Source organism: Gobio gobio (genome assembly GCF_949357685.1).
Source record: "Gobio gobio genome assembly, chromosome: 20".
Classification (NCBI taxonomy): domain Eukaryota; kingdom Metazoa; phylum Chordata; class Actinopteri; order Cypriniformes; family Gobionidae; genus Gobio; species Gobio gobio.
In genome coordinates, this window is record NC_137113.1 from 21,475,304 (window position 1) to 21,496,088 (window position 20,785).

The 20,785-nt window shown below is 37.6% G+C and overlaps 1 protein-coding gene across 2 annotated transcripts in view; it reads right to left on the reverse strand.

The window, feature by feature from the left end:
• Window positions 1–1,364: 1,364 nt before the first annotated feature.
• The window catches only part of prkcea (protein kinase C, epsilon a), an 86,864-nt gene continuing 67,443 nt past the window's right edge, over window positions 1,365–20,785 (reverse strand). For both annotated transcript variants that reach the window (XM_079800994.1, XM_079800995.1), the window contains exons 11-15: window positions 19,241–19,395; window positions 4,445–4,583; window positions 4,168–4,356; window positions 2,953–3,099; window positions 1,365–1,719 (exon numbers count right to left, since the gene is read on the reverse strand). In XM_079800994.1, coding sequence (XP_079657120.1) covers window positions 1,573–1,719; window positions 2,953–3,099; window positions 4,168–4,356; window positions 4,445–4,583; window positions 19,241–19,395 — 777 coding nt within the window. In that variant the 3' untranslated portion in view covers window positions 1,365–1,572. The remainder of the gene's footprint in view (window positions 1,720–2,952; window positions 3,100–4,167; window positions 4,357–4,444; window positions 4,584–19,240; window positions 19,396–20,785) is intronic.

The window sequence follows — 20,785 nt, forward strand, 5'->3', positions numbered from 1 at the left end:
CATTTAGAGCCGTTCACATTGCACAAGTAAATGATTCAACTACAGGGGGGGAGGGGGGGCACAAATTATTAAAACCAAGACTGAACAGTTCTATGGAGGTGTGTAACAAGGCTTAATTGTCTGAATCTGAAATAAAGTAACACAAGAAGACGCAAGAAAACGATTGAATTGTTGACACAAAAAGGAAGCTACATGTAAATTGAATAAATTAAGAGCGCACACATTTTCCCACTACATTCCACAGCTTATGTACTTCAGCAAACTATGTACACGAGAGAAGCATGAGAGAGAGAGAGAGAGCGAGAAAGCCTTTGGTGAAGCTCTAACCTATGGAACACACAAGAAAAACAACAGACAAATTCAAAAAATAAAGAAAAGAACTGGGGAAATGTGTTCAGGGTATTGCACATAGATATCATAAACATGTTCGTCTTTCCATAAACTGATGCTACTTAATAACAACACAATTTGCAAGACCATGCAAACAATTGCCTATTCTAAAAAGCTTTCACAGGCTTTTGGAGCGAATACTATGTACATGTTACGTTCTGTACAAAACGAACGGACAGCTATGGGTGCTGGTCTGTCTGCCCACGTCTATACCATCTTATGCATAGCACTGGGACACGGCACACACGCACGCACACCACCGTTTTTACAAATGAAAAGCCATTGCAAAACAACATGAAAACAACTGTAGAGCTTCAGGAGGGCAAGGGCCTCTCACTCTCATTCATGCAAACACATGCACACGGAAACACACGTCATGCACACACCTACTCAGGCCGACACTTCGTAACACAACCTATATACAGCAGGTTATCATTCCTAATGAACCTTGAAAACACTGTGACGGAATATATATATATATATATATATATATATATATATATATATATATATATATATATATATATATATATATATATATATATATATATATATATATATATATATATATATATATATATGTACACACACACACACACACACACACACACACACGCATGTATAGCGTATATATATATATATACACTACAAATGTCTTTGTATATTTTATAAAATTGCTCCCAAAATGTCACCTGAATACACAAAAAGGCATTTGACTGCACAGCACAGAATGTCTCATTGTCACGTATACAGGGTAAATTCCTCAAGGGCACAGCCTTTCCATCAGGGGATTACGAAAACCCGACCAGTGTCCGAAATGGTAGTACAATCATTGGTATCGTCAATTTTGGTTTAAGGTAGTGCGTTCCAAACCTTCCTTCTTGGGCTCTGGAGAACATTCGTTTTCTGATTGGTCGTCAAACTCGTTGAGGCCTGGGATGACATCCATATGCAGTACATTTTCTTTTCTTTTTCGGAAATATGGACAAGAATAAAAGAGCAAAAACAGCAGTAAAGGGGAAGTGAACCACAGGGACTGGCCTTCCTGCTCTGGTCTCGTATGAGCCCCATCTTCAGCGCATCTGTGGAGTGTGTGTTCATGTATTGCGATGCCATGTGGGTTTTTGACTGTTTGTGGGTGTGTTTAACATATATTTGAGCTGACAGATGCCAGGTTGGGCTTTAAGATAAAGCCTCCTCTCCGAAGTAGGAGAAGCCCTTGAATTCATCCTGGTTGATTTGTTTGATGATTGCATCGTCAACTGGTGTGAGCACGGGGTCCTCGCGAGTGAAGTCCTGGTCGAAGTTATTCACATCACGCTTGGTTTTCTACAGCAAAAGAGAGATAGAGACACAGTTGTATGAAGGTTTTCTGAGGTTCAACTTTAAAGAGATAGTCACGCAAAAATGTCAATTCTGTCATCAGTCACTCAAAAATGTCAGTTCTGTCATCATTTACTCACTTTCATGTCATTACAAACCAATATGACTTTTGTTCATCTTTGAAACACAAATGAGGATTTCTGAGATTTCTGTCCATTCAACTAACATTTTGATGAAAAGATCATAAAAAGAATCCATATGAATTGAGCAGTTTAATCCAAATCTTCAAAGGAACAGTTTTAATTTAGGCAATGTAAATATTGATCTGTGCACACACATCAAATATTGTAAACAGAAATACTTGGATTAAACCATGAGATTCATAAGCATCAAAGGGACTTTCAATGGGACAGAAATCTCTCAGGTTTTATTAAAAAATATCTTCATTTGTGTTTCAAAGTTGAACGAAAGTCTAATGGGTTTTGAATGACATAAGTAAACGATGACAGAATTTTCATTTTTGGGTGAACCAACCCTTTGAAAAATGGTGATAATAAACAACAAGCGTCTGTATTGCTTAAGAATCATATTTTGTCCCTGTTACTGTTCTAAGAAAAAGAGACTGTTCTAAACTTTCAGTTAAAAGCCACAGGTGCATATGTAAATCTGGAGAGTTGCTGGTAAGCCGTTGTGGTGACAGAACACCAGCTCAAAGTTACTCAGAGGGCAAGAGAGCAAGTGGCGGTCACGTTTTCTCTGAACCTTTCTGTGACCTTTCCATCTAAAGCTCCCACTTGTTTACATATACACACACGCGCATACACACAACACCATCAGCCCTTCCCCCCGCCATGGGAAAGCAGAAGTCGAGAAGTGCCGTTGTGGCATCCGACTTTCAGTCTAGACCACAGACGCTAAAGACAGAGGAACATGAGAGATAAAGTCAATGTGCGCGTGCTGTATCGGAGCATTTAGCAGAAAAAAAAGAATTGTGACGTGTCATAAAAAGCATTTTGAGATTTATATTTACATTTTACATGAATTCCGTTGCCAGATGCTTTTATCCAAAGTGATTACATTCACATGTAATATACATGTGTATATATAGTAAATTTCTATCTGTCCTTGCTTTCCTTGGGAAATGATCCCATAACCTTGCCATAGTATCATGCTCTACTTCATGGAAATGAGTGAGTTTACAGGGTTGAGTTTATTGTATGAGAAAGCATGTATGCTTACAATGCGAGGTTTAAAGGGGGGCTTGACCCTCCTCTGCTCCAGCAGGACCCAGTCGATCTCTCTGAAGAAGGGATGGACTTTGATGGCTTCCTCCAGCCCCTGCGTCACCACACAACCCAGACGCTTACTGGGGTTCTTTGTCATGAACTGAGGGAAGGGAATACATTTTATATTACATAATTTGTAAAGAAGGGGTTAAAATGAACAGGGTGTAAGAGGGATTTTTTTTTTTGTGGATTAGCACGCATGCACAGGTAGGAAGGGCACAGGTAAATATGACATTTATTATGGGCATATGTGAGGATTGTATTAAGTTCACTTAAATTATAATAAATGTAAAAAAAATTGATAGCTTTCAATTACACAATTACATGTTGAATGGCTATGATTAATTGTGTATATAAAAAAAATTGTGTATATAAAAAAAAACGTGTATATATATATTATATATGTATAATGTGTATATATACACATGTAGGTATATACATATATATACACACATATACATACATACACACTATTCACGATTATAAATAATTGTTATTAATTATGTTATATAATAATGTGTATAATAAAGTGTATTATCATGAGCATAAACTGTAACTGTGACATTTTTTGGTTGTTTATTGTTAGTTCCTATGATACCTAATGTATTAACCTTACAATAAAGTGTTACTTAAAAACCTAGCCAATCAGAAATGCCGATTGCCTGTTAAGTCTGCTGACATCGGATTGGCTGACATATCTTTGGAGGGCGAGTTTTGCTGGCCATGTGGTTTGAATGGTCTTATTCAGTCTGGTGAACATTAGCAAAGCGGCTAAAACAGCTTACAACACCTTTTAGATTATGTTGCTGAAGCCTTTTCTGGCAATTCATGAATTTTTGGTGCACAAACATTAGAAACAAGGAAAGATATCACATAATATCCTGTCAAAGTTGATCAAATATGCCACAAAATTAGTGTATTTGTAAGTCAGAGGTACATGTACCAGAACAGAGGGATGAATGAGGGACAAAAGGGAGGAAAATGAACAGAGGAAGGTTGGAGATGTCAGAGGGAAATTGCAGCCAGGTGCATGACCATACAGTGGAGCTCAATGCACTGCAGGAAGAGAAAAGATTCTGAACAGACGTGGAATAAGAAATGATATATGGGCCAACCACAAACCACATACACAAACAACTGAAAAGATTTCAAGAAATGGGCTGCTTACAGATTTTAGGATGCTGACGGCTTCTTTACTGAGCCACACGGGGTAAAGCACGTCATCGTGGAGGATGGACTCAAAAAGGTCGTCCTCGTTGTCAGCTTCAAACGGAGGTTGACCGGCCATCATTTCGTACATGAGCACACCCAGAGCCCACCAATCCACCGATGGGCCGTACTCCAACTCTTGCAGGATCTGAATGAGACGAATGCAAGAATGAGGTTCAAAATGATGTCAAACAGCTCTGCTCCTGGTTTTGTCTATAATGATTTACTAGTTGTACCTCAGGTGCGATGTAGTCAGGGGTCCCGCAGAAAGTGGTGGTCGTGACCCCGTTCAGAATGCCCTCTTTGCACATGCCAAAGTCAGCCAGTTTACAGTGGCCTTCAGCGTCCAAAAGAATGTTATCCAGCTTCAGATCTCTGGAGTGACGGGAAAAAAACACAACAATTAGACCATATTTTTAAAAAAATCGTATGCTCTGCTTAAACTCTTTTAATAAATTACCAGGCTGTTTAAAATGGTGGTGTGAAGGGTTCGACACGCCTGTTAGACAGTAAGCTGACAACTGATCTATGGGACTTTCTAAGGTTTCTTGACCTTGACCATTCTGCAGACCTTTAAAACAATAACATATGGCACTGGGCCTAATTTAGAACTCAAACTGCTCTCTGCTCCATTCCTGAGGTTCCTCTACATATAAGTCTAGATGTTGGGCGTGTTCAAGGCAGAACATTTGTGTTGATAAATATGACAGCAGCCTCAGGTGAGCTGTTAAAAGCTTTCCCTTAACAACATGCACATGTTGTTACAACATTCCGAGCCCTCATTTATTTTATATAATTAACGCAAATAAATTACAGAAATACATGAAGCTGCGTCATTAACGTAATTTTCGTCATGCAGTTAGATGATCTTAGAAGTCGGGAGTTTATCACAATCACACTGAGCATCTACAAGCACCTGTAACCCTGGTAGGAGGACATTTCTATTCTAACTCTTTAACCCGCATTTGCTTCTCTGTTTGTGATCAGGCTATTTTAAGTCATTAAACTCTGGGAAAGTTCAGTCAAATCCAGTAATCAAATTCATTCAAAATACAGTCCAAAACAGCGCTAACACAAAGAAGGCCAGGCTGATTACATCAGACATATCAGAGAGAATAGAGACTCACATTGCATTTTTAGTGAATTATTAATTCCAGTGTGTGCTTTGCTTTAAAACACGAGCTCTGGTGTATTCCACGATTGTTCCTGAAGAGCGCAATTTTTGTGACGTTCAGGAGTCGGACAGTAAGCGTGTGAGAACAAACCATGTGTGCGCGCTCTCGATCACTGATAATGTTTGATTTGTCATGTGAACGTTGTTATGTTTAGTAATCGTATGTTTATGCAGTCAAAGCGGTTGATTTAGGAGTTTTTTTGAGTCTCCGTTAGGTCCTGTTTGGTATCGCAGCTTGACTTCACTAAAATGAAAACAATCTTGTTGTCGTTTCTCTGTACACAAGCTATACACTGTGAATTCTGTAAAGTTTTTTTCTGTAATGTTTTTTTTTCTTTCATTGGTGCTTAGGTGTGTATAAATGTATTATATAATCTAATTATAAGGACTCCTTATATTTGGTGTCCTTTTGGAGTCTCCATACAGTTTTCTGATTGTTTACTTTGCTGGATATAGCAAATGATGACACAGTTAATGTGTTTAATGAGATAAATGGAGTATGCTTAATTTCACGATAAGTGTGCCAACAAAAATGTAAAAATGTAATCGACTGACAGCCCTAATATATATCATCAATTTGTCTTGGGAATGAGAGATAGAAGTCCTGCACAGTGGCCAGAGGGATTTTGATTCTGACTTGTTCTTCCAAAATACCCCATTGCAACTCACAAATATTTAGATCTGGGGCCATATTCACAAAACATATATTCATAAAAGTAGCTCCTAACTTGCAGATTTAGGGGAAACTCTTAAAAATAATGGGTGTGTCAGTCCTAATTTTAGGACTTCTACATTTTTGCTCTAAGAGAATTTCACAAAGCATTTTAGCACTAAAACCAACTACCAAATCAGTGACCAACGTTTCACAAAGACCAAATCACAAACAACATCCTAATGGCTGTTGCCGCAATCCACCCAAAGAAAGACACTGCGCACCATTGAGGAGATAGGCGATAGAGCGTTGGGTGCTGAACCTTTTCTTCATAAATGCAATACATATTTTAATTGATAGAAGATTTTAATCTATGATATGGCAAAAAAAAATCTTTAATAAATAAATAATGTCCGATTACATGTGGCAGTTGTTTTCACGAGTTCACACTTATAAATGACAGAGTAGAGTAAAAGAATATAAGCTTATTTGGCGTTCTTTCTGAGGGGATCAAGGGCTCTGAGCTTGGAATTTAGCCCAAACCCAGAGTTCTGCCCCGCATCGCCTGGAGGCTGCATTTTCAGGACCTCATTTGTAGGACCGCAGTTCTAGGACCCTAGCAATGATTTAGTTGTTTAATTGATATATTATCCTAACCAACCCCTAGCCCTAAACCTACGCATTGGTAACCCTGTTGAAATATTTAAACTAATTTAAGTAATTCAGTTTAAAATGGCCGTGCCTGCTGTTTTGTTAAAAATAAGGTGGAAAAGTTTGAATCAGGTCTCCTCTGTTGGAGTACAGTTGGCTAGATGGCGCTGTCACAAAAAAAAAAAAAAACTAGGGTCCTAGAAATGCTGTCCTGAAACTGCGGCGGTTCTAAAAGTGCAGTCTCCGGTATTGCAGGCAGATAATATTGATCGCAGACTGCGAGTGAGGAACGGGGTGGCGGAAGGATACAGAAAACTGTTGAGGTAACTAGGTGAGTCGGCTCTCGGCTGTGTATATACATCCTCTTGTGCTGATTAGATAAACCATTTGAACGTGCTCCTCACTAACTTTTTTTTTTATAAAACATCACTTTTGCAATCTCTCGAGATCCAGACATGTAAGAGGCTGACAATAAGCTGAACATATACTAGTTTAAATAGTGACACTTTACCTACTTTTTAAAATCTATGGCAACATTTTTATTTTAAAATCTTTATTTGAATATGGCAACATGATACTATAATTATTAAATAACTGACAAAGACTCCTCCCCTATCAGCCAATCACTGTGGTCATAGTTAGTAAGCGTGATGACATCATCCATAGCAATGAGGTCAACCCCTCCCTTTCTCTTAGTTTAAGACTTCTCTCTATTCCTTAGTAAAAGTTGGTCTCAGCAGCTTTGTGAATAGGTTTTAAGAGAAAACTCTTAACTAAAAACTTTTACTGCCATTTAGGAGAACTCTTAGTGGTAAGATAAAAATGTCTTGTGAATACGGCCCCTGGTGACTGTGCAGGCCAGGCGAGATGTTCACTTTCATGTTTATCAAACCATTCTGTCACAAGTCTTGCTGCGCGCATTGGTGCATTATCATGTTGATACACGGCACCCCCTTACAGGAAACAAAAGGTGCACATGATCCTCCAGAATGGTTTGGTAGTCCTTGGCAGAGCCCATCAAGCAGAGTAGGCAATGCCATGATATTGCAGCCCAAACCATCGCTGATTAGCAACAGCCAGGATGGTAAGCTTCTTTGGGGCTTCTCCACACTGTAACTCTCCCGGATGTGGGAAAGACAGTGAAGGTGGACTCATTAGAGAACAATACATGTTTCACATTGTCCTTAGCCCAAGATTTCCTCTGCTAGCACCATTGAAATCGACATTTGGCATTGGCATGAGCAACCAAAAGTGTGTCTATAGCAGCTTTACCATGAATATTGACCCTGTGGAGCTCCCGACAGAGAGTCGAGGTGAGCATTTAAATCTGCAATGATTTCACATTACTACTTGCATGCAAGTAAATACTTGTGTTTTTTGTCATGTTACATATTTTTTTTGTCTAAAATTGTGTGGGATTAGCATTAAGCGGGCATATCTGTAAAGGGGAGACTCTTTGGTATCACCACAACACATTCATTCTGATATCTTGAGGTCCAAGTTCAAGGGACCCCCATATGACCACATTTTCCCCATATCTAAAATGTATAATGAAAGCGCAATTTATTCCACTTCCCAACAAGTTAACATGGCATTGCTGATGTCTATTTATATTAGCTAATTCAACCACATTTCTCCCCAATTCACATCATAGAATGCAAAAAGATCTCATTTCTATAATGCAGAACATAATTTATTGCAAAACAGAAAAAAAAATGCTGTAATGAAAATCTAACCACTGAACATAATGGGAATTATTATGATTAATTAAAATCTGAATGGAAATTTATTCCATACTTTCATTACCATACTTCAAAACCTTTGGGTCTATAAAACGGTAATGATTTGGACTCTTATGCTGCTCACAAAGGCTGCATTTATTTGACCAAAAATGCAGTAAAAACTAATATTGTGAAATGCTATTACAAATTAAAATAACTTCTATTCATATATTTCAATATGTAATTTAGTCCTGTAATAGCAAAACTGAATTTTGTGCAGTCATTACTCCAGTCTTCAGTGTCACATGAAGTCATTATAATTCAGTGATTTCTGTACTTAACAAGCCAGAGGACATGATAACTCTGCCGAGTGTTACAGTAGACTCTAGCCGATGTGGCCAAAGCCAAACATCTCAGGAAGAGCATGCACAAAATTATGATATCTGAATCGCAGTGACTGCAAAGACTTGCCCCAGCACAGGGGGATGTTTGTGCTCCATACCGCAGAGTGAAAGAAAAAAAAAACTACACATAGAGAGGGTGAAGATTTTGTAATACCATTTTAAAGGTTAAAGGATGAGACCCTTACATGTCAGCCAGGACACACTCAGTGGAATCTGGCTGAGGGCATTAAGTGTCAAAGGACTTTTCAAACATGCATCAACATTAAATACACTTAATGGGGGTCACATGACAGTTTGAGACATGCCGACCATGTCAGTCAAGTGAATAAAAGCAGTGTCTGCATAGACGGTCCGACAGCTCATTGCACTATTACAGATTTGCTGATGATCAAAATATGTGAAGTGATTTGCATATCTCACAACAAACATGTATGTGCGGGACACCAGAGTATTCCTCTTCATGTACACACCGTGTGTGTATGTGTGTTACAGTACATGCACCTGGACAAACTAGCTGGAACCTGAAAGCATGCAGGAATGTTCAGAGGAGCTAATCTGATAGTCACGCCTGATAAATCCTGTTTTCTCAGTGTGTCAGAGCAAAATAAAGACAAGATCTAACAATACAGAAAAAGACCCAGTCAAGCCTGGTGACTGCATGCTCAAGTCAATCCCACGAATGAAACGCCTCCTTTGTGGTCCACAAAGACACGGATGTGCCGGCAGGGACGTAAAGAACCTGAGTAATTGTACTTTTTATTAAAGCATTATTAATAACACTTCACAATAAGGTCCCATTAATTATCATTATTTAATGCATCAACTAACATTGAATAATACCTGTTACAGTATTTACTTATATTTTAGCTAATAAAACTGTTTATTATTAGTATATGTTAGCTCAGGTCCATCAAATAACTGACAACTTGAAATCAACATGAACTAAGATTAAAAAATGCTTTAGAAGTATTTTTATTTGTTAGTTCATGTTAACTAACTAATGTGAACAAATGAAACCTTATTTTAAAGTGTTACCATATTATTTTATGGATATTAGTGTATTATATTTTTATTAATTTATTAAATTAGATTTATTTCTAATAATAACAATACAAAATGTATTTAAAATGTAATCATTAATTATGAAAATGAATACTTGCACTGTAAATCAGTGGTTTTCAAACTTTATGATGCCAAGGACCCCCTAATATGATGAACCTTATATGACCCCCTTCCTAAAATCCATCTATATATTTGTATGTATGGAAAAATATTTAAACTATTAGATAAATAGTAAGTGTGACATTATAAATGCAACATATTGTTTCCAAACTTAAATTGGCTATACTTAATGTTGGATGTATAAACCTGAAGACGAAAATTTTCAATTCTAAATTATTTGTATAAGCAACTTTCACAATAAATGTATGTAAGCAGCTTAAGTACTGCTTTAAGAATACCACCTTACAACCCCAGTGAGTAAGATAAAGGGGACTTTATTGAGAAAAACTCACTAGAAAGATGCAAACCAAACATATACAATTCTGGAAAGAAGTATGTATATGGCAAGAAAGGAGAGAAACATTTAGAACTGAAACAGTTAGAATGTTCGGTAGACTTTATCCATTTTTGCTTTGTCTTTTTATTCTCTGAAATTTTCTGGGGACCCCTTAGAATCTTCTGGAGGACCCCTGGGGGTCCCCGGACCCCAGTTTGAAAACCCCTACTCTAAATTACATATTTAAAGAAAAAAATATTTTTACTCCTTCCTTACAGTTCCATTTAGCCCTTAAAAAACATATTTTTCAGCTTATGATGCCTTGATATAAGAAATACATTTCTATGTAAAATGTCTCAGCTTTGGACATTCATCTTTTGAACAGATATTGCAACAGTTATCACAAATTTTACCTAAAGCAATGCTTTTTAATTATAACCATCGTTGAAGACAAACTAACTTGAGCAGTTGTCAGTTAACAGGCTCCAGGATAGACACTCTATTTAACATCTGGTGTGTCCCTAGCCTTGCAAAGTCTAATAGAAAAAATAGACTAACTTGTGGAAGGATTTTTTGCATTTACATTTATGCGTTTTTCTGCCATAGAAAAAGTATATAAAAGGCTATTATGACTTATTTTCCTCTTGCAATTGCAAGTTTATTTCTCACAATTCTGAGGGGAAAAAGTCAGAATTGCGAGTTATAAGCTTTGAATCCTTTGATTCAATAATTGACATTATTTCTGCGAGATATAAACACAAAATTGCGAGTTGGGAAGTCAGAATTGCTATTTAAAAAAAGAAACACTTCACAAAACTGGCTTGACACTTCAGTTTGTCAGTACAATTTTGACACGGTAACAAATATATTTCTCTGTACTTTTTACACCTCATCATTCTCTGTATAGATTGCACTGATAAAGGATGCTGCAATACATCTGAAGACATCTCTTCAGAACTATCAGAGCGTGGCTCGTCTCTCGGTGATCTGTGCCTCCCTTAGATTGCAGTTAATGAGCCATAGAGGAGTCTTATATCAGTGTACTATTCACCTGAGAATAGAGTCCAGTCTAGCTTGTGTAAGAATGTGTAGAGTCATTGTTATCAAAGCCTTGCCAATGTATCTGCCCCTTCTTCAGAAGTACACTCTAAAAAATACTGGGTTGTTTTTTCAACCCAAACGCTGGGTTGAGACTGTTGGGTAAGAATGCTGGGTTGATTTGACCCTATTTGGGTTGAAGGTTATTCTTAATCTGTAAGAACAACTTTCACCGCTGGGTTGGGAACACAGACGTTAAAGAGAGCATGCACGTCACGTAACAACACGGACGTGGAAACGAGTGAAAGACGGTTTATGAAAACTTAATTTAAAAATTAAAGTCATTATTACTTGTTTTTGTATAATTTTGAGATTTATTTGAAGGCGAAAAAAGTCAGAAAAGAGCTTTAAATGAAAATATATGCCTCAATCGCCTCAAGTCTTAACGGCCTCTTTTATTGAACTGAAGGGACACTAGTAATATAGTGGGTTTATTATGTCTTCTTTATAAGTTTTTAAAGTATGTTAATAGAGGGTTATCAACAGATTCACATTTTAATTCATTGTTTATCTTCGAGATCAACCCGAATGTAAAGAATACTTTCACTTAAGGAATATAAAACGGCAATATGTAATAGAGGTTGAATTATGTTGATGCTGTTGAAGCGATAATTGTTCAAATGAATGTTTTGTATGTAATATTTCAGACTTGATGAGCCTTGTGTTTTCATTTTGCCCGCGCCGGGAGTAACCGGCTTCTGCATGGCTTCAATAGGTGAGTGACTGAGACTGAGGGGATGTGTACTGCCAAAAAGCTCCTGCCATGCTCTATCTAACAGATATCTTTAATGAGGGAGGTGGAACAGGAAGGTTTTACGGAGAGAAATGTGGGTGCCAGAGTATACAATGACCTCTCGATGACCCTGTGTGCATGTGGCTATATTGAGGAATACAGAAGCCAAGGTGTGGATCAACACACAAACACACACATCTTCTAAGATAAGGATTCACGCTACTCTCATAAAACCTGTCTATCGTACTAAAATATGAGCTATTGTATTTTTATGATACTATTCAAGTAAAGCAAATAAAAACTACATGCATTTGTAAGCTCAAGTTCATTTAAAGGGTACCTATATGCCCATTTTTACAAGATGTAATATAAAAGTCTCATGTGTCCCAAGATAGTGTCTGTTAAGTTTCAGATCAAAATTCCTAACGGATCATTTAATATACCATTTTGAAAATGCCAATTTTTGGGTTTGAGAAAAATGAGCTGTTTTGTGTGTGTCTCCTTTAAATGCAAATGAGCTGCTGCTCCCTGCCCCAGAGGGCGGACCCTTCACAGCTTGTTCAAATGAAAACAGTTGGTTATGTCTGTGCACGTATGCAGCAAGCAGAAATCCCGTGTGTATATTAGATCTGTGTATTAAAGTGAAAGCAGTGTAATATACAGTACCTACTGCGGTATCTGCTATTAATATGAATCAAACAACAAAAGATAAACAGAAAATCACTCCCGACTCTTGACTGAATGAACTTTAGAAGCTTTTTTAAGAACACATTTCTTACTTGAATGCTGCTGTTAAATGCTCTGGCGAGGAGATATACATGCAAACTGTGTACAGCTCTCTGAGGGCGGGGTCTATGCTAATACGGCAGTGTCCATCAACACTCGTGGACAGGGCCTGTAAAATGTGACGTCACATTGCCCAGAATCTGCGAACGGCTTGTTCTGAAACACTGCTTATGATTTATGGGAAGGTGGGTGGATTTTTACCATTATAGGGTGGTTGTGTACACACACTGCCAACACACATTTATGTTCAAACAACATGTAAAAGTGAATTTTGCATAATAGAAGCCCTTTAAAAGTATACTCAGTCATTTTTTCCTCATTAAAAAAAAGTTTAACCCTAAAAGAAATGAAGAAATGTGAAAAATTATGCCCACTAGATGAAAAATAATATATTTAAGAATAATATATTTAAAAAAATTACTGTATTTTATATTGTATCAAATAAAGAGAAAATATATATTTTTTAAATCTTACTGATCTCACTAAACACACTGTGTTTATGTGAAAGTTAATGAGGGTGTTTTGTGTGTCAACAGTTCAAAAAGCATTACAGGATAAAGATAGCACACGAGAGCCAAACAGGCCTGGTCTTTGATGGTTGATTGGCAAAAAATGTCAACATTTCTTTGCTGGCATCATTCAAGCACAAATCTTTTTGTGAGGCACTGTTCCGACATGAGGGCGGACAGCCCAGGTTTATGTAACTGTTCTATTTTTGACAGCAACCATTGAAGTTGGGATGATTTTAGAGAGGCACTTAACATGACAATAGTCAATAAAAATTAGCGGATTGGACCCTATAGCTTCTTTAAAACCGGGAGTTGCCACCGGTCCACTGCACAGTACAAGTTAAATTCAGCTTGAAATTAACATTTTGATAGTCTTTTCTTCCCTATTGTGATGTATATCCAAGTAAAAACGCTTCTCAAAACAAGAAAAAATGTAGGGCAGGACTTGTTTTTGTCCACTGGGAAGTCATTGGATCATTTGATCATTGTGGTTTGCTGTTGCTGTAATGCCATGTGAGTGACAGGTTGTCCCGTCCTCGTACCAGTAAACATGTCATCAGAGAAGAGATGAGATGTCGTTACAAGTGAGGGAAAGTTACGTTGATAAAAGATTACAAGGGACACATGAATAACAAATAATAATGATGTGTCCAAATAAATATTTTTTTTAATAAATACTGCTATATTCCATAAATTTTTTTTAAATAATAATAAAAATAATAATAGAAAGGCATTTGCCCGATGAAGGTCATGGGACCGAAATGTTGCATTTTTTGATACTTCTGTAAGTAGATAATGTGCGGGACACATTTTTTGGCCCTTTCTCCTATGTACCTATCCATCACCTGCAGGTCTGCAAGGGTAATTGTTAATTGATTGCTTTATTATTTTATAAAATTAATAAATATGTATACATTTTATATATATTTGTCCCTTGCGAAAGTAATTTTTTTCACATTTTGCTGCCTTGTTAAACTACTTTAAATAGTTTCTTCCACATCAATCTACACTCCATACACCATAATGACAAAGCAACAACAGATTTGTGACAACTTTGCAAATAAAAAAATAAAAAAAGTAAATAATAACATAAACATACACTTGAATTTAGCTATGTAGTAACATCTACAAGCGAAATTGGAATGCTCTTGAGCCTGTTAACCGTTGGCAAATTCAACTGAATGGGTATGATTTGGAAAGGCACACACCTCTCAATAAAAGGTCTAACAGCTGAAAATGCATTTCAGGGCAAAAACCAAGCCATGGGGCCAATGACCTGCCTGTAGTGTTCAGAGACAGGATTCTGTCAAGAGTCAAGACACAGATATGGGGTAGACTACAAATAATTCTGCTGCATTAAAGGTTCACAGAAGCATGTAGCCTCAATAATCCTTCATGGAAGAAGGTTGGAACATCAAGGTCCGGCCTCCTGGCCAAACTGAACAATCAATGGAGAAGGGTCTTGGTTGGAGTGGTGAACAAGAAGCTGATGGTCACTCTAGTTGAGCTCCATAATCATGTATGGGAGAAACTCATCGAAGGACAAACATCCCTGCAACACTCCACTTATCTGGGATTTATGTCAGAGTGGCCAGACTCAAGCCTCTCCTCAGTGAAGACACATGAAAACCCAATTGGAATTTGCCAAAAAGCACCTGAAGGACTTTCTCAGACTGCGAGAAACAAAATTCTCTGGTCTAATGAACCTCAGGAACCGAGGCACTGCTCATCAGCTGCACAATACCATCCCAACTGTAAAGTGTGGCAGCATCATGCTGTGAGGGTGTTTTTCAGCGGCAGGGACGATTCGTCAGGGTATAAGGAAAGCTCAACACAGCAAAATATAGAGATAGCCTTAATGAAAACCTCGTCCAGGGCATTCAGAACCTCGGAAAGAAGGTTCACTTCCCAACAGGACAATGACCCTAAGCACACAGCCAAGACAATGCAAGAGTGGCTTATGGACTACTCTGTAAATGTCCTTGAGTGGCCCAGCCAGAGCCCGGGCTTGAACCTTGAACCGGGCTCTCTGGTGAAACCTGAAAATGTCTGTCCACAGACGGTCTCCATCCAACCTGACAGAGCTTGAGAGGATCACACACGTACACATGCCATAATGCATGGACTCCCGCACATACACACATGTGCATGTACACACATAATTAGGCCCTATTGAAATGCCTTCCTGTGTTCCCTTTGTTTGTGGAGTGATTTTTCCATAGAGTCCCTCATCACTTCAAAATGAGACTCTGCAACTGATCAGCCTGCATAAAAGAAATCGCAGCTAAACATTCATGAACAGAGAGAGAAAGTAAAGAGAGTTGAAGCTGAGAAACTGAATGGTTTACATGCTTAATGAGACCGCAAGTCTGTACGGAGGACAAGCATTGACCTGCACAACAGATATAGACAACCACTTCTTGACCTTGGCTTTCTCATTCACACTGTTTTGCTTTCATGTCTAAAAGGAGATAATTATGTTAAATAAAATCTATAATTTGCTCAAACAGCCAGCAAAAGCTATCCATCCATCCATCCATCCATCCATCCATCCATCTATCTATCTATCATCTGTCTGTTCATCCCACCATACTAAGATTTTGGGTCAATAAGATTTAAAAAAATGTCCATGAAAGAAGCCTCTTATTATTTGATAAAACACTCAGTAAAAATAGTAATGGTCCGTCCGTCCATCCATCCATCCATCCATCCATCCATCCATAAATTTGGGGTCAATAAGATATTAAAAAATGCCCTTGAAAGAAGCCTCTTATTATTTGATAAAACATTCAGTAAAAACAGTCATAGTGTAAAAATTATTTTAATTTACAATAAATTATTATATTTTGATATATTTTAAAATGTAACATTTTAAAGCTGGATTTTCAGCAGCCATTACTTCAGTCTTCAGTGTCACATGATCCTTCTGAAATCATTCTAATATGATTTCATTCTCAAGAAACATTTCTTAATATCAATGTTGAAAACAGCTGTGCAGCTTAATATTTGTGGAAACGGTGATACATTTTTTTTTAGGATGCTTTGATGAATAGAAATGTAAAAAAGAACAGCATTTACTTCAAAAAGACAGCTTTGGTAACAAATATCTTTACGTCAACAACAAAAAAAAAAATCTTACCAACCCCTAGCTTTTGAACAAATATACTGTATAAGCATAAGCTTTGCCTCTCTGAGAAATGGAATAAAAATAAGTCATTTTACCAGATCTCCTTGACACATTTCAAGTGATCTTATACCTGATATTCTAGAAGTGTACACTCAAGTGCTAATACAAATTAGAAGTGTACTATATATTTTTAAAGATTTTCTCCCCAATTTTAGCTTTTTAGAAAAGGTTGAGAGGGTTTGGTATTGCTGGGGGCTAAAGAGTCCTCAAATTCATCAGAAAGCTGCTCTAATCCACTAATTCATCCCACCTCCATTTACATTCCTCAGCGCTTCCCCGAGGTCACATCTATCATTTAAAACCATCTACACATTTACAGTGACGCTTACAAAACCTAATAAATTACAATCCACAAATATGGAAACATCTGATCGTCATATGTTTATATCAGGTACTGAACTATAACACTTTGAGGAACTTAATACTGCTATTCCTGCAACCATTAGTCTGATGTATGTTTGGATAACTACTATTAACAAAACCTGCAGAACGAGATGGACAATGACAGCTCACTTGCGTTAATGAACTTAAAACACTTTACTGGACTAGGACAGTCAATAGAAGCATCAGGACATTGATATGGCAAGCACTTTTGACATGATAACATAGTGATGAAGGGAAGCTTTAGTACTGCAGTAATGACGGCCGTCTCAAATGGGGAGGGGCGTGTTAGTTTGACCTCTTGTATCTTGCAGCAGTCAGCAGGAATGTGTAGGATTATCACAGTACTACACTACTGTGTACCTGATCTGCGGATAAGAAATAGTGCTTTTTGTGCTTTTCTTCTGACATGTGACCCATAAAGAAGCTCTTTATTCAGCTTCCAGTGTATCTTTTTGCTTATAAGTCTGATTGTGTGATAAACAGACTAAAAGACAGCAAGATTTTGCGTATACATGCATACATTGGCTACATTAACACAGTCAGTGTTTGGGATTGACAACAGTATTTATCCATCCATCCACAGGTGTGACTCTCAAATGGTCACAAATTTTGCTGCTTGATGAATGTAGTGTGTGTGTCAATACCTGTCTGAATAAGTGCGTGTGTGAATGCATAAAGAAATGTTAAGCAAATGAGGGAGCTTCTCTTGTAGTTTTGTGCAGTTTTGAAAAAAGGTTGTGGATTAGTCCTTTGAGACTTTTCACAGTTGTTTCATCTTATCAGCCTCTGAACTGTATCAAGAGCTCAGAGCTGAGGTCATCCCACAGTATACAGTGTATCTTCGGCTGTCCCTTGGGAGCACGAAACCTGCTCTGGCCTGAATGGCGACTTTACTTAATTGAGCGAGGTAAGCTGATACCAAATGCTACAGTGACAATGGCGTGATCTTTTGCTAACTCTCCAGGGTCAAATGGGATTAGCATTTACCTCAGCGTTGGAACAAAAACAAGCATTTAAAGTCTTTGAGTGCCAATTAGCATGATGCCTGGCCTGGGTAGGATTGGCATCATTTGTGGGAGCTGAAGACACACTGTTGTCTCATGGTATGACTAGTGAGTGTCTCTAAAGTGTGCCATTTTTACACTGTTACATAAAAAAGGGTACATTTTGTCAATATTGTGTACAGTAAGACCAGGAATATAAATGGGCATTATATTGTATATGTTATTTCATGTTGACTCTTAAGGTAAAGGGCCCTATTTTAACGATCTGAGCACATGATCTGAAGCGCATGGCGCAGATGCACTTAGGAAGGCATGTCCGAATCCACTTTTGCTAGCTTGATGGCAAAAACAGTCGGCGCACAAGGGTTGTACCTAGTCTCTTAATGAGTCATGGGTGTGTTTAGGGAGTAACGTCCAATAAAACAATCAGAGTCTCATCTCCCATTCCCAGTCAGTTGCGCTTGCACCATGGTGTCATCGCTATTTACATGGCAGAATTTGCAAGCGGAAAGACTGAACCCGTCTCCAGAAAGGTATCCTTTTATTTTTAAAATGTAAAAATGTTTTTCATGCTATTGCACGTCCTGTGTGTGTAATAAACAGAGTGTACGTGCATTGTGCACCCACCTATAGGCGCATATTACTAACGCGTCCTTTAAATAACACAAAAAAATACTGCGCTATTGACTTTAGATCAGGTTTTTGTTGGTCAATGGCACAGTCATTTTCTGATGCCTCAAAATAGCAATGCCCCAACAATGCGCATGAACATTTCAGACCAGCACACCCATGGGCGAACAGATGGGCGTGAGTGCATTTGCTATTTAAACAATGTGGCGCTGGACGTGAAAATTATAACTATCAGGCTGAAACTAGCAAAAAACACTCATTCCACCAGGTGTATGATAGGTACCATAATGTGTATTTTTGTACTTTTTATTATTTGTTAAAATTGGTGTTCATATCCTAGCTTAATATGCAGGGACAGCTATATGTTGTTGTTATTATTATTATTATTATTATTAATGTTTATGTATGTATTTATTTTAAAAGATTTGGTCGCACTTTAGTTTAGGGTCCAATTCTCACTATTAACTATAAATTTTGCCTCAATAAACTTTACTGCAGTAAACTTAACTTTGTGTAAATGTGCCAATTACTGCTTATTAATAGTTAGAAAATCAGGCTCTGAATAACATTTCCTGTTGAATTTTACTCTATGTGAGTATACCTGTAAATGACGCCGTGTTGATGCAGAAACATTAGCGCTGATGTAACCTCAGCTGCATAGAAACGGGAACGAGCTTCGTCGAACTTTCGTGAGCGCTGGATCTGAAACATCAGGTCTCCTCCATTCACATACTCCATAACAAAGAACAACCGATCCTACAGAGACAGAGAGAATGAGAAAGAAAACAAAAAAGACAGTTCATTTTCATAGAACAGGACTCCACATCCAGTAATGGCGTGATTTAAAATCATCTACAGTTTCACTGTCAATCCCGTTGTAGTTTTCACATACAGCTGTCCAGATAACACTTAAACTAGGTTAAGCTAAACGTAAAATAATTACAGCACAGGCACTTGGATGATAAAATAAAGCACACATTCTGACTCGCAGTAGGACATATTTCTTGTAACTAATGTAACTAATAAGAAAATAAAAGAAAGTTTGGGATTCTTGTGTTCCTCTTATCATAATCCATTGATCTATTTATCCACATAGTTTATGATCAGGAGGTTGAGATGCATTTTATATTACCCTTACAATAAAACAACAAGTCCCCAATTCAGAGAAATGCATTTCCAGTAAAGCTACACGAAATCCTGCAGTGTAAAGTGTACATGGGGACATCTAGACTATTATTGTTTTAAAAAAATATATATATTAAATATTATAATTACCATATTTTAGCAGTTATTTATATGAACCACTTATTCATCACCCCTCAAAAAGTTGCCAAATTTGAAATTATTCAACACCCCTGACCAGAAGACATTCTGCTGTTGTAAACTAAATCAAAGTCCCTTTCAAGTAAAGTCTGTTCACTCGGCGGCCATATTTGCAACACCTCCAGGCAGCTATTTTGGGCATTCCAAGACCAAGTCCTATCTATTTGAATGGGGGAATAGTCAGATTTCTATGAGAACCGGAGCTACTAACAGCAGCTGCAGTGACACAATGACTTTACTAATCAGCGATTGACACTTTTGTTTAGAAGGCGGACTTATTCAGCCATATTGTGCGTTGCAGTTTCTCCCATTCATAAGTAACAGGAGTGCACCATCTTTGTATCTACAGTCTGTGACAAATTTTATGAAAACACATTATTATAAACTATTATACATATAATATATAATTCTGAGAATTTACTCCGTTAAAAAAATGTCTCTAAACAACCCACAAACGTCCAATTTTGTAACCTCCAATAAAGGTTGCCTCTAAGTTCATTAAAGCTTCTGTCACCTCTCTACTAAAATAGCTTTCAGATCACTGATAATCTTTGGTTTTCATCTTGCCACTGCTCTCTTGAAATCCTACCAAAGATTTTCAATGATATTTAAATCTGGAGACTTGATCTGCCACTTAAGAACATTGTAGTACCCTGAGCCCTGAACCAGGATTGGGTAGATCTGGATTTATAATTGGGATCATTGTCCAGCTGGAAAGTCCATTGATCATCAAGCTTCATTCTATGCACAGAAGGCACCATACTCTCTGCCAAAATGGCCTGAGACTTCAAAGAATCCATTTTGCCCTTCATACAGTCAAGAT